The following is an 11,060-nucleotide window of genomic DNA, read 5'->3' as shown; positions in this document are numbered from 1 at the left end:
CACATCCCACCATCGCTGGATCTAGTCTGGATCAACACATATCAAGCACTTCCGATCTCACTATCCTCGCCCTCATGTTGATCTTCCCTCCCCCGCCGGGCCGCCTGAGACAGCATGAGCGGCCTTGCTTTCGGTCATCGCAAACCTACCTCCATGTGCGCGACCGGTGAGTTCCGGAAATTCTTCCAACATCCGGGAATTCTGGTGCAGGCTGGCCAGGATCGTTTGACTTTCTCGTGTTTCTCCGAGGGAAGGAGAGGAGAAGACGCGAGAAAGGGATGGGGAGCAGGGGAGACAAGACGCGAATATGCCGCTGAACTACCCCGGGCTTCAACTTCACCCGATGGCCTACGCAGGGATAGCCCAGCAAACTTCCTCTAGACCGGGTAGACTAGAGTGAGAGTAGATGGAGAGACGGTCTTTTCCGATCGATGCTCGATCGGCCCCGGAAACCCTCGATGCAGGGTATATTCAAGCAACTGCCGAGGAGCAGGAACGGGAACATGAGCAGGAACAGGGACAGGCACATGTTCGGCCGTTCTGTAGGGCGGTGATTTAGCCCCGGTTTGATGCATGCTGCATCGCTCCATCGAGACAAATGAAGTAGTTTCACTGGGGGCGAGGCCTCCGATGGGGCCGAATAGGCCAGATAGTCTAGATTGATTGCCAGGAGAGATTCATCTCTCCCCTCTCCCCACCACCACCGGGAGAGTGTCACGATCGATGGGCAAAAGCCCTACCGGAGCCTTGCCTAGATGGGTGAGGCAGAGCTCCAAGTGGAGTGGGGAGACGGAGTAAACAGCGTCGCGACGAAAACCGTTGGAAAAGGCCGAGACGACGCTAGCGACGCGGGGAAAGAAACCAGCCACGAGCAAGCGAATGAGGATGCGGCGCGGGTGGGATAAAACATGGGAATTCGGGCTGGACAGGCCGCCTGCACGAATCAGAGAAGGGCATGCAGCTGCACGGAACAAGCCACGGGACAAAAGTACTATGCGCATTCCATCAGCAGCAGCAGTATCGGGAAGGCCAGAAGATGGAGGATGTTGGGAGGGAAGGAGTCATTTCCCAGGGATGCCCAGAGCTTCCCCCGGAAGGGGGGAACAGAGAAAAAAGGATATCAAAAAGGGAAATTTTAATTCTGTATTTGTTGTAATCAAAACCAAAACTGAAAAAGATAGAGAGAAAGACAGAAAGACAGAAAGAGAGGAACCAAAAATAGCCGGCTCCCGAGGTTGGCGAGGTTTGTGATACATTGAATCAGGGCATTGGCTTGTGCTCTACGATCCACGTCAGATATCATTTGGCGATTTCGGCACCGTTTGGAGGGACCGAGGAATCGTGGTTTGGTGCGAAGGAAAATGGCCATTTTCTATCGTGTCTCCGCTGGATATGGGACATTGCGTATCCGTAGCATACTCCATGGACTGGGTCGAGATATGAGGGAGTATAATACACACTGTACACACGGTACCGAGTACATCGAGGAATACGACGTTTTGATATATCCAATTGACCCTCAACCCGCAAGGAATACCGGTCCTCCGGCACATCGTGCTGTCTCAATCCAACATGGCTAGTCCTCGGACTCATTGCGCTGCTCCATCTTCTGTCATGTCAACACGATAACCCGCCGTCTTGGGCTCTGATCCATGGGTAGCTGGCATTACTCGGTGATACCACCTGGGGGCGTACCATGGTGGATGCACGCCGATACTTACTGGTCCGGGTTAGACGGGCCCGTCCCCACCAAAACCACGTTCAGGAAAAGGATGCCCCCCTTGGCCCGGTGCAGGGTGCATGGCACTAAGAGCCCGCACACTGTGACTGGTGCAATCCTTGGGTTTCGGTTCCGTCTGGCTGGGATGGGGACTCGTGTGCGGGAATTTCATCGAAGCTCGGATTAAAATGGACACACTCATAGACCGATAGGACCCGTTCGTCAAGGGTCGAGGGGTCGGAGGGTCGGACCGTCGGAGGATCGGACAGAAGATTGGAGGCTGATGCTGAGAGCATGGCGGATCTTACGAGCCAGGGCTCGATTAGGAAGGCAAAAGAGAAGACGAAGGGGGTGGGGAGGAATTAAGGAGTGCGCAGAGTGCAGAGTGCAGAGTGAGTGCAGAGCGCAGAGCGCAGTGCAGAGTCCCGCGCCAAACAAACAAGAAACAGGGGAACCCGGGAGTAAGAAACAGGGGCAGATCGAAGGCCGATGGGCTCCTGTGCAACGGTTCGCTTGGGGCGAATCAGCCCCCTGACGGTGGCTCCCCGTACCGTGACCGTCCTGTACGGGCGGTACGGGCGGTACGGTACGTCTGGGCGTATGGGCGGACCGCGGTAATGCAGGAGGTGCCTGGCGTCCCGATACACACCCACGAGGCGGATCGCCATTCTTATATGTAAGAAACTCCGCCCCGACCCAACCTTCCGGGTCCCTCTTCTTCGAAACCTCTACTCGACTCGGGGTAACCAGCAGCCTCACCTACCATGAAACCATACCAATTGCTGGTGCTTCCGCCCGTTCGCACATAAATTGCGCCGGCCCCCCAATTCGACCTCCCTCTCCCCCAGAGATTATACCCGGTCCAGACTGTCGGGTCTCGTCTTGATAAGAGACAGAGGAGGAGAGAGAAAGAGAGACAGACAGACAGAACACCCTAGACACAGGCGTCAGAGACAGGCGTCTGACACAGCGCACCGGTGGTGTCAGACATCATGTATCCAAACATGAACTCGGGAGCCTACTCCCGTCCCCACTGGGACGACGACGCCAGCAGCAGTGATCCTCCATCCACCCGCTCCTCCAACGAGCCCCCGAACATTCGACCCATATTCGCTCTCGGTCCACCGCGCATGCCCAGAGTCCCAAACGCCTGTCAGTCTTCAGTGGCCGTTCTAGAAGCAACACCACCACCTCCACCACCTCATCGCGCCGCTCCCCGGGGTCCTCCATGACCTCCATCGACAGTGTCGTCCCGTCCCAGGATGAGCGGACCACCTCCGCACTGGGAATGCGAGCAGATAAGCCTGAACGCTCCTCCCGGTCGTTCCTCGCCCGCGGAAGCCGTATTCTCCGTCGCCAGGGCAGCAAAATCAACATCGTCGCCACGCTGGACGAGGAAGATGAGATTGAGAAGCCTCGCCCCGAGAAACAGGACATGTTTGGCCGTCATCGATCGCGCCGTACCGATCATCGTAAGTTCTGACCTCTGTGGAGGCGGTTGAGATGTCACGTTCTCCTCCCCTCTCTCTAGCAGGGTTGTTTTTCTCTTTCCTATTCGGTTGACTCACCCATGCTCTCATCTCACAGACGAACGATTGAAGAGCATCATCTCTGATCCATTCGATTTCCATCATCTCACCCACACTAGCCCTTCTCAATTCCAGTCCTTGGATCAAACCCGGGAGAATGATCTCGTGACTGAATTCTCCGTCATTCGGGCATCCCAACGACCAGAGGCCGCTCTCAAAGGTATTCGAGCTGAGGACATCCACTTCCGCAACTTTTCGGCCGACGATTTGGCGGCCTTGGGAACTGCCACGACCGTTGACGAACCGGCGCATCAGAGCCCACCAGGCTCGCCGGCAGCCTCAGGATCCACGGGTTCCTCGCGACACGCTCGTCGAGAATCCCGAATCCATGAGAACTTCTCCCGCCCGAGTTCCAGGTATCCCCGATCATGCCCAACGACCCCACCACCTCCGGCGGTTCAGGAAGTTCCTGCAGATGGTGCTGAGCCGGCTCCTCGTGCCATTGATGAGATACTGGGTCTGTCGTCAACACCCACTTACCCGGAATATATTGACTCAGACCGATCACCCTCGAATCGCCAGTTCAGTCCCAGCCTAGCGGATGATATGACGGCTCGGACTTCCTCCATGAGTAGCCATTATGACCTGGAAGATGTGCCAGAAGAGGAGGACGAGGGGACTCGGATGTGGGACAGTCCCGATCCTAGCATCGAAGGCACCCATTCCCGCTCGGCCTCTCAGATGAACCCGTCATTAGACGAAGCCCCCATTGCATCCAGGACTATCGCACCCAAGGCCCCCCTGTCGATATTTGTAGCGGAGGAGCTGTCCCGGAAATTTTCCGAGGCTCTGGGCTCGCCCACGTTACCCCAGAACATGCCCAACACACCCCCTAAGGAGGATGTGGAAACTGCCCATCTGGAGTTGACGCCTCCTTCCGCGGCGTCTGGCGTGCACCAATTCTCCTACGATGACGAACTATATGATTCGTGGGATGCCGATATCGACTACTGCTATGAGCACGCTGCCGAGTCGACCTCGGATTTTGACTGGTCGCGTACCTCTCTCGATGAGAACCAACGTCCCCAGATTGGCATCGCCTGTTCTGACGAGAACTGGGGTCTCGCTGCTCCAGCCAGAACCCGACACCTCCAGCCCAGTCCTCTGAGTACATCCACTCTGGCCACACCAGATCTGGACCCAAGTTCGGCACTGTCGACGCTACCCCACTCGGCTGCGACTCCATCCTCGACAGAGTATGAGCGAGATTTCATTGCCCGTGAGGCAAGGGACTACTTCCAGCCTGTCAGTTCGTCAATCCTGCCGTCTGCACTATCCAAGCAGCTCAACCGGGATTCGCTGTACGAGGAATACTTGGCCGCTGACGCCGAATCAGATCGGCATTTTCCCTTGGGTATCATCACCCCCGAGGTAAACAACCCCGTTTCCCCGCGCAGCTCCTTTTCTCCAATCAGCAAATGCAATTCCCAAGAGAGTCTCATGCTCTCTCGCGCGGCGTCCATTGTTCGCAAGCACCGTTCCTCGGTCTCTACCACTAGCGTGCCGGAGCTCATCTACAGTTTGTCCAACAGTCGCGAGCTCATGCCTACCGACCGTCTGAGCACCAGTGAATCTTTAGCTACTGGGTCGACCACCAGCCGCCCACCTTCGTCGTCCCTGCATCGCCAGACGAAAAGTCTGGCGGAGACCCACCTGCTGATACATTCCGACAGCAATGGTAGCCTTGCCAGTGCAGATCTATCGGCCGCACCAGCTTCGCTACATGACCGCGCCAGGTCGACTTCCGAGGTTGATACCCGCCCAGTCAAACTTGACAACGGCCCTTCTTTACCCTCTGTTCCTCCTAAGAACCCCAACCGCAAGAAGAGCAGGACACCCTCCTACTCACTGTTCCCCACCGCCGCCTAAGAGGGAAGAGAAAGCGAGCTTTCCCTCCCCCCCCCCCCCCCCCACCTATCTCCCGACCGCCTCTCTAACTTTCTCCTGTCTGCTCTTTCTTTGGCTATGTTGGAAAGACAAATATGTGTCTGGTTACATCTGATCTTTTCAAGCATTGTCGCCTTCGCTTCTACATTTCTTTACATCTTGTCACACTCTGTCCCCGATAGAATTTCTCCACGTGTCTACGACCCAATTTCCTTTCTCATTGTTGTCTCTTTTTTTTTGCATCCCATCCGTTTGCGTCTCTGTGCCTGGTTTTGCAAGCCATGTTCCATATGTTTTGTGTCTGTTCCATTCTGCGATCGTTATGTTGGTTTCATCATCCCCGGTGCATTTCTCAGCGATATTGGTTTGGTGTCTGGAGGGAACTGGGAAAAGTAACTGGAAAAAGAGGATTGGGATAGGAAGGGATGGATCGATTGCTACGCACATTCGCTATGCTTTTCCTTTTCTTTTGCATCCATTTTCTCACTTGCTCTTTTTTTCTCTCTCTCTCTCTCTCTCTGTCTATAGAAGGATAGGCCTAGGCCGATTCGAACCAATCCATGGTGCTATTTACCCCCAATTTCTATCGCAATTACTTCAATCATATTTTATCACTATAGCTTGTCTGAATTCTGTATCTACTATCACGCTAAAACTATCTTAGTAGTCTGTATATTAACTGTTTGTATTCACTAGTATACATACATGGCGCCTACCGGAGTCTAGTGAAGTGTGGAGTGCAGCGCAGACTAGTCACCTGACCGCTACTACAATTATGGCTGTGGGCGAGAATGATCGCTCACACAGTACAATGTGTGTTCCTAGCACCGGTGAACCAGGATACTTTTCAACGTCCTGAAAATTGAGTAAGATCCTTAATACAATTTAATTCGCTTTAGATATATTCCCTTGAAACCTCCTGGGAGGAAAACTATCGGCTTTGCCCTTTTTTCGTTTCACACTGGTGACTTTTATCATAGATTTTCGATACTTCCTGAGACAAAAAGATCAGGTAAAGGTTTCCAAACAGAACTATAGTATTCACATTACCATCCAGGCTTTTTGACTGTCAGGATCTGGTATACTCTAAACTAGGTACCCTTGCCCCCACAATTTTTGCGCTATGGCCACTTTTGGCTGCCGTAATCCACCGCTATCTTATCGCCTCCGAATTCCATGTTCATCTTCCAACTCTCTTCCCAATAGAACCCACCTCCCCATGATCCGACAACCATGGCATCACCTAACTCACAGGCGGTGACCAAACGGTCTGATCAGCACCAGCTGATGCCACCCCCACCGCCTCCAAAACGCATCAAACGCCCTACCACCGTCCTCGACGAAGACGTCTACACCAGCGCTCTTTCTCATATAATCGCCCGCGACTTCTTCCCAGGTTTACTGGAGAATCAGGCTAAACAAGAATACCTCGATGCTTTAGAATCAAAAGATAAAGGATGGATCGCCAGTTCGAAACGAGCGCTTGCGGATGTGATGCGCACGCCGACTCCAGGGTCGAATGCTCGTCGCAAGACAGGCTCGGGGCCTGCATCTGTTGCAGGCACACCTCAACATTTCCCCTCTACAAGCTCAAATGAAACACCTCGGGGGTGGGGTGGTGATACACCCATGTCTGCTGCATCAGTCGCAACGTCTGCTTCGAGTAGAAACGACCAGAATGCTCCGGATGTATCGAACATGGGCCTGCTTGCATTCCAGTCCAAATACACAAGCGAGGATAACGAGTCATTCAATAAGGTCCTTGACAAGCAAAACGCAAAAAAAGCGGGAGAAGTACGGCTGGCTTTGGAACAATAATAAGGTTCCTTCCGCCCGACAGATTGCCCATCACCAACGCGAAGTCAAGCGCATCACCGCCCAGGGAGGGAACCCAGAGACCAGCCTCATCAAGCACGATGATGCTGCTCAGCCTGTTATCAAAACAGACCTTGATGCTCGCCCGGCAAGACCCGATGGCTGGAACGTTCGCCCTGACAATACACTCATGTTTCTCCCCTCCTCAGTTGAGGATACCCACGAGACCCTCCAGCAAAAGGCCGAGGCCGCTTCGCGAGCAGCACCGAAACGAACTCTTTATCAAAACACGAGACTCCTGGACATGGATGCCGCGGCTGCCGCAGATGCTGCGAGTGCAGTTCCGCCCTCGCCCTCCCTCTCTGCCATCCAAGACGCCATCGCTGGCCGCCCGCACCTTGGTGAATCCGAGGCCGCATCAGCCATACCTGGTGGCGAGACTCCGCGGGTGAACGGGTACGCCTTTGTCGACGAAGACGAGCCTGAGCCCGAACCCGCCCTGCCCTCTTCATCCTCCAACCCCTTTGAAGCCGACTGGCGCCTCCTGGGCTCGTCAGACTCCACCCCCAACCCATTTCAGATTCGGGAAACAGGCAAGCGCGAAGCCCTGCACCACCGCATGGTTGATCGAGTCTCGCGCACCAAACGAGCTGAAAAGGCCGCCCGCACGACCAAAACCCCTGTCACTGCGACGCCTCGTTTTGCGAGCAGCCCTCACATCGACTTTGGGCTGCGCTCAACGCCGGGTGCAGCGAGACCGGGGGCTACTCCGGGGAAGATGCTGACGCCCGCAGCGCAGAAGCTGCTGCATCAGGTTGGAAGCAGAACGCCGAAAGGGTCCTCTGCGCCCTCGCGGTCTGGATTGGGCAATATGTGGACGCCGACTCCACGACGAAAATGAAGTACCAGCGCTTTTTGTTTTGTCTAAGTTTTCTTCATTATGGATCTTGCTTTATGATACCACTGGATTCTGTTTACTAGAGGCGCTCTTTTATTTTTATTTTTTCATCCTCTTTTTTTTGGAATTTCCGGAGCTTATGCTATTTTGGCTTCCTCCGGGCAATTGGAAGTATTGCTATGGGTGTGAGTAGTATATACGTATGATACATGAATCAAGAATACTTCCTATCATGCCTTGGTGCGATCATCATATTCTCTCCCGTATAAATCATGAAACTAGAGCAGAAAATAGGTAGGTACTTTGACGCAAACATCGAAGTTTGACTATAAGGGCGAGTAGGCAGGTTCGTTGACCGAGAATGTCCAATGAAATATCCAATGAAATAGCTTTTCTTAGCCTATTCGTCCTCCTTTCTATACAGATACGCGTTCTCGTTAACGCTGCACTGGTGACAAGGTCACCATCAGTGGCTTCTTCTCCCAAATATTATACGCTTTCTGGATATGCCAATCAGCCAAGGCTTTTCCTAAGGTCATATCAAAGCTCCAGAGTATTTTCGCCATGATTAATCGCATTTCAGCATAGGCAAGGCTGGAAGCACGCCATCGTTAGCCACTTTTTAACACGTTCCAGAATGCTTATTTTTCCAACGTTCAACAACACTTACTTTCTCCCGAGGCAATTCCGCGGCCCGAGCGAGAATGCCTGAAGTGATCCCCGGCAGTCTGCTTCAAAGCGTTTGTCTCTGTTCTCCAGCCAACGTTCCGGAATGAACGAGTCTGCATCGGCGAAGTGGGATTCCGCATGGTAAGTGGAATAGTGGGCGCCGGACACGGAGGTCTGACGATATGTACTAGTTAGTTTCGGCCAAGACCCCTGAAACGAGTAACTTCAAAGGAGAAGAAGTTAATGAACAGGAAATATACTGACTCCTTCTGGGACAAACTTCCCATCGATCATAGCCCCGCCCTTCGGTACGATCCGGGGAATCGTCGCTGGAACAGGAGGATAGATGCGCAGGCTTTCCTCCAACGCTGCATTAAGATAAGCTAGCTGGCCGACAGCCAGGAAATCGATCTCCTCATAGGACTGGAACGAGTGACGGATCTCGTCGACCAGTTTCTGGTAAACATCCGGCGTACTGAGCATGTAGTAGGTCATGCCCGAGAGCAGACTGGCGGTCGTCTCGGAGCCAGCGAGAATCAGCAGAGAGGCATTGGCCTCCATCTCTCTAGTGGTCATAGCGCGGTCACCCGTGAAGCGTAGTACATGGGTCATAAAATCGGGTCGCTCGCTATCCATCTCCAGGCGTCGGTGCACCTTCTCCGCGCTCAGGGCGAAGTGGTCCTCGCGCAGCTTCAGCAGGCGCGCCGGCATCATGGCGTTGACAACAGGGGCTAAGAAGGGATACACGGCCAATGGGCGGCGCAGCACAGTCACCTTCACGCTGACAAACACCGCCTTGACCCAAGGGTGGTACTGACTTTCACGCAGGCAGTCGAAGGGCTCACCAAAGGCGAGGTCACCGATGATATCGAAGGTGGTGAAGTTGTACCAGCGGGTCATATCGACAGTGGCACGAGAGGCGGTGATCTCACCGTGCAGTCGGTCTATCAGGAGGTCGACGTAGGACTGGATCAGGGACTCCTGGTCGCGGAGGGCCTTCTCCGAGAAGGCATGCGAGAGTAGGCGGCGTCCGCGCGAATGAGTGGCATCGTCGGCGTTGAGCAGGGTCGGGCCACGCGGGCCCAGAAGGTAGAACTTGGGGTCTTTCAGGAAGGAGCTGGCGCCGGCCTTGCGGTGGCCGTAGATGTCTTTCCAGGCCTGGGGACTGCGCCAGATGAGGGTCGTGGGACCAGTGCGGACGACATCGCCGTACTTATCGTGAAGCTCCTTGAGCTTGTAGTGGTGCTGTCCGGTCGTGGTCCAGTATAAATTGAGAAGATCCGTGCATGCTGCTAGTTTAGGCCCAGGGAATTTGGATAGAGGACTCAAGTAGAGATTCTTGATGATGATCCAGAGCAATGATGCCACCAGCTGCAGCCTGTGTGTGAGCGGCCTTTCTCGAGTCCAATACAATCACATGAAGTAACGTACTGCAATGGCCGTGAACGAGATCCAAGACATTTCCTTTACAAGGCGCTGGCTCCGGGTTTCCAGAGGGCTCCGGTCACGAATATCGTCAAGCGTGGTAGAAGGCAAAATGGCAAGACTCGGACCCGCCAGCTTGAAATTGGTTTAAATAATCGGCTTGTGATTATTGGCGAGCCAAGTCGAAAGAGGCGGGGGGCGGGGATCGGACCTAATAGCTGCTGGACGGGACATGGTTGTGTGCCGCAAGGACGAGGTAACCTGGCGAGGCCCGAACCCCGCATTTCGACCGAGGGAGGGAGATTCAGCCCATGATTTGTGTCGGCTGTCCAAAACGATCCTGATCCTTCTGGAAGTTGGCGCTGCGATGCTGGGTGAAGTTGTCGAAGTAGGTCTGATCCTGCGGGTGGCCTCAAAAGCTTGTCTGGAACGTGTGGTGGAGCATCCGATCTTCCTCCCGACACTTCCTATGCTTCCAATGCTTCTTATACTTTCTTATATTCCTGGTCTTTCCCAAAGACTAGCCAACTATAGTAGGATCCAGATTCTTTCCCTTCTTCATTTCCCAAAGGTCTAGCCTGCCTTCATTCGATCCACTGACCATGACACTTGAGGGTTCGAGGGTCGTCGTTTCTTGCTGACACGGGGAAATTGACTGGTGAGAACGACAATCACGTGTTCAGTGGACACATACTGAACGAAACCGTTTTATTGGGGCCTAGACTGGGATGAGGATTATGGTCAAGACAAGGACTGTCGGTATGGAGTCGACTCAGGTCCCACAGGACTCCCATATTTGTCATGATCACTGTCGAATACCTTGGCGTACGTGGTCGATGGAGGCCCTTGTGGCCGCTATGGTGATTGGGCTGCCTGATACTCCTGTGATTTCCGAGTGTGCTGAGATTTCTGAGATTCAATCATCCAAAATATCGGTATTGCGGTATTTGTTGACCCCCGGAGGCTGCTCACATCGTTACGAGCTCCCTACTCGAGACTTGTCAGTGGCATGATCAGATCGGCCGCATTCAGAGTAGTGAGATGGACGGTCACCGTC

The 11,060-nt window shown here is 53.9% G+C and overlaps 4 protein-coding genes across 4 annotated transcripts; 2 read left to right on the top strand and 2 right to left on the bottom strand.

Moving 5' to 3' along the window:
- Positions 1 to 1,806: 1,806 nt before the first annotated feature.
- On the bottom strand, positions 1,807 to 2,016 carry N7462_002796 (uncharacterized protein; the record flags this gene model as incomplete). The annotated part of the gene is made up of 1 exon (XM_057074522.1): positions 1,807 to 2,016. The coding sequence occupies one exon, from the start codon at positions 2,014 to 2,016 to the stop codon at positions 1,807 to 1,809; it is 210 nt and encodes a 69-aa protein (XP_056938163.1).
- A 932-nt stretch (positions 2,017 to 2,948) lies between these two features.
- Positions 2,949 to 5,178, top strand: N7462_002795 (uncharacterized protein; the record flags this gene model as incomplete). The annotated part of the gene is made up of 2 exons (XM_057074521.1): positions 2,949 to 3,192; positions 3,308 to 5,178. 2 exons carry the CDS (start codon positions 2,949 to 2,951, stop codon positions 5,176 to 5,178), a joined length of 2,115 nt encoding a protein of 704 aa, XP_056938162.1.
- Positions 5,179 to 6,429: 1,251 nt separating this feature from the next.
- N7462_002794 (splicing factor ESS-2 family protein) lies at positions 6,430 to 7,912 on the top strand (the record flags this gene model as incomplete). Its single annotated transcript, XM_057074520.1, has 2 exons — positions 6,430 to 6,954; positions 6,983 to 7,912. 2 exons carry the CDS (start codon positions 6,430 to 6,432, stop codon positions 7,910 to 7,912), a joined length of 1,455 nt encoding a protein of 484 aa, XP_056938161.1.
- Positions 7,913 to 8,346: 434 nt separating this feature from the next.
- Positions 8,347 to 10,039, bottom strand: N7462_002793 (cytochrome P450; the record flags this gene model as incomplete). The annotated part of the gene is made up of 4 exons (XM_057074519.1): positions 8,347 to 8,503; positions 8,580 to 8,752; positions 8,843 to 9,949; positions 10,010 to 10,039. The coding sequence occupies 4 exons, from the start codon at positions 10,037 to 10,039 to the stop codon at positions 8,347 to 8,349; spliced, it is 1,467 nt and encodes a 488-aa protein (XP_056938160.1).
- Between the last annotated feature and the right edge of the window lie 1,021 nt (positions 10,040 to 11,060).

The sequence above is a fragment of the Penicillium macrosclerotiorum genome (assembly GCF_028827735.1).
Source record: "Penicillium macrosclerotiorum strain IBT 26536 chromosome Unknown utg000002l_segment0_segment0, whole genome shotgun sequence".
Lineage (NCBI taxonomy): Eukaryota > Fungi > Ascomycota > Eurotiomycetes > Eurotiales > Aspergillaceae > Penicillium > Penicillium macrosclerotiorum.
Note: the sequence above shows the minus strand (reverse complement) of the source record. Positions and strands in the feature narration are given on the sequence as shown.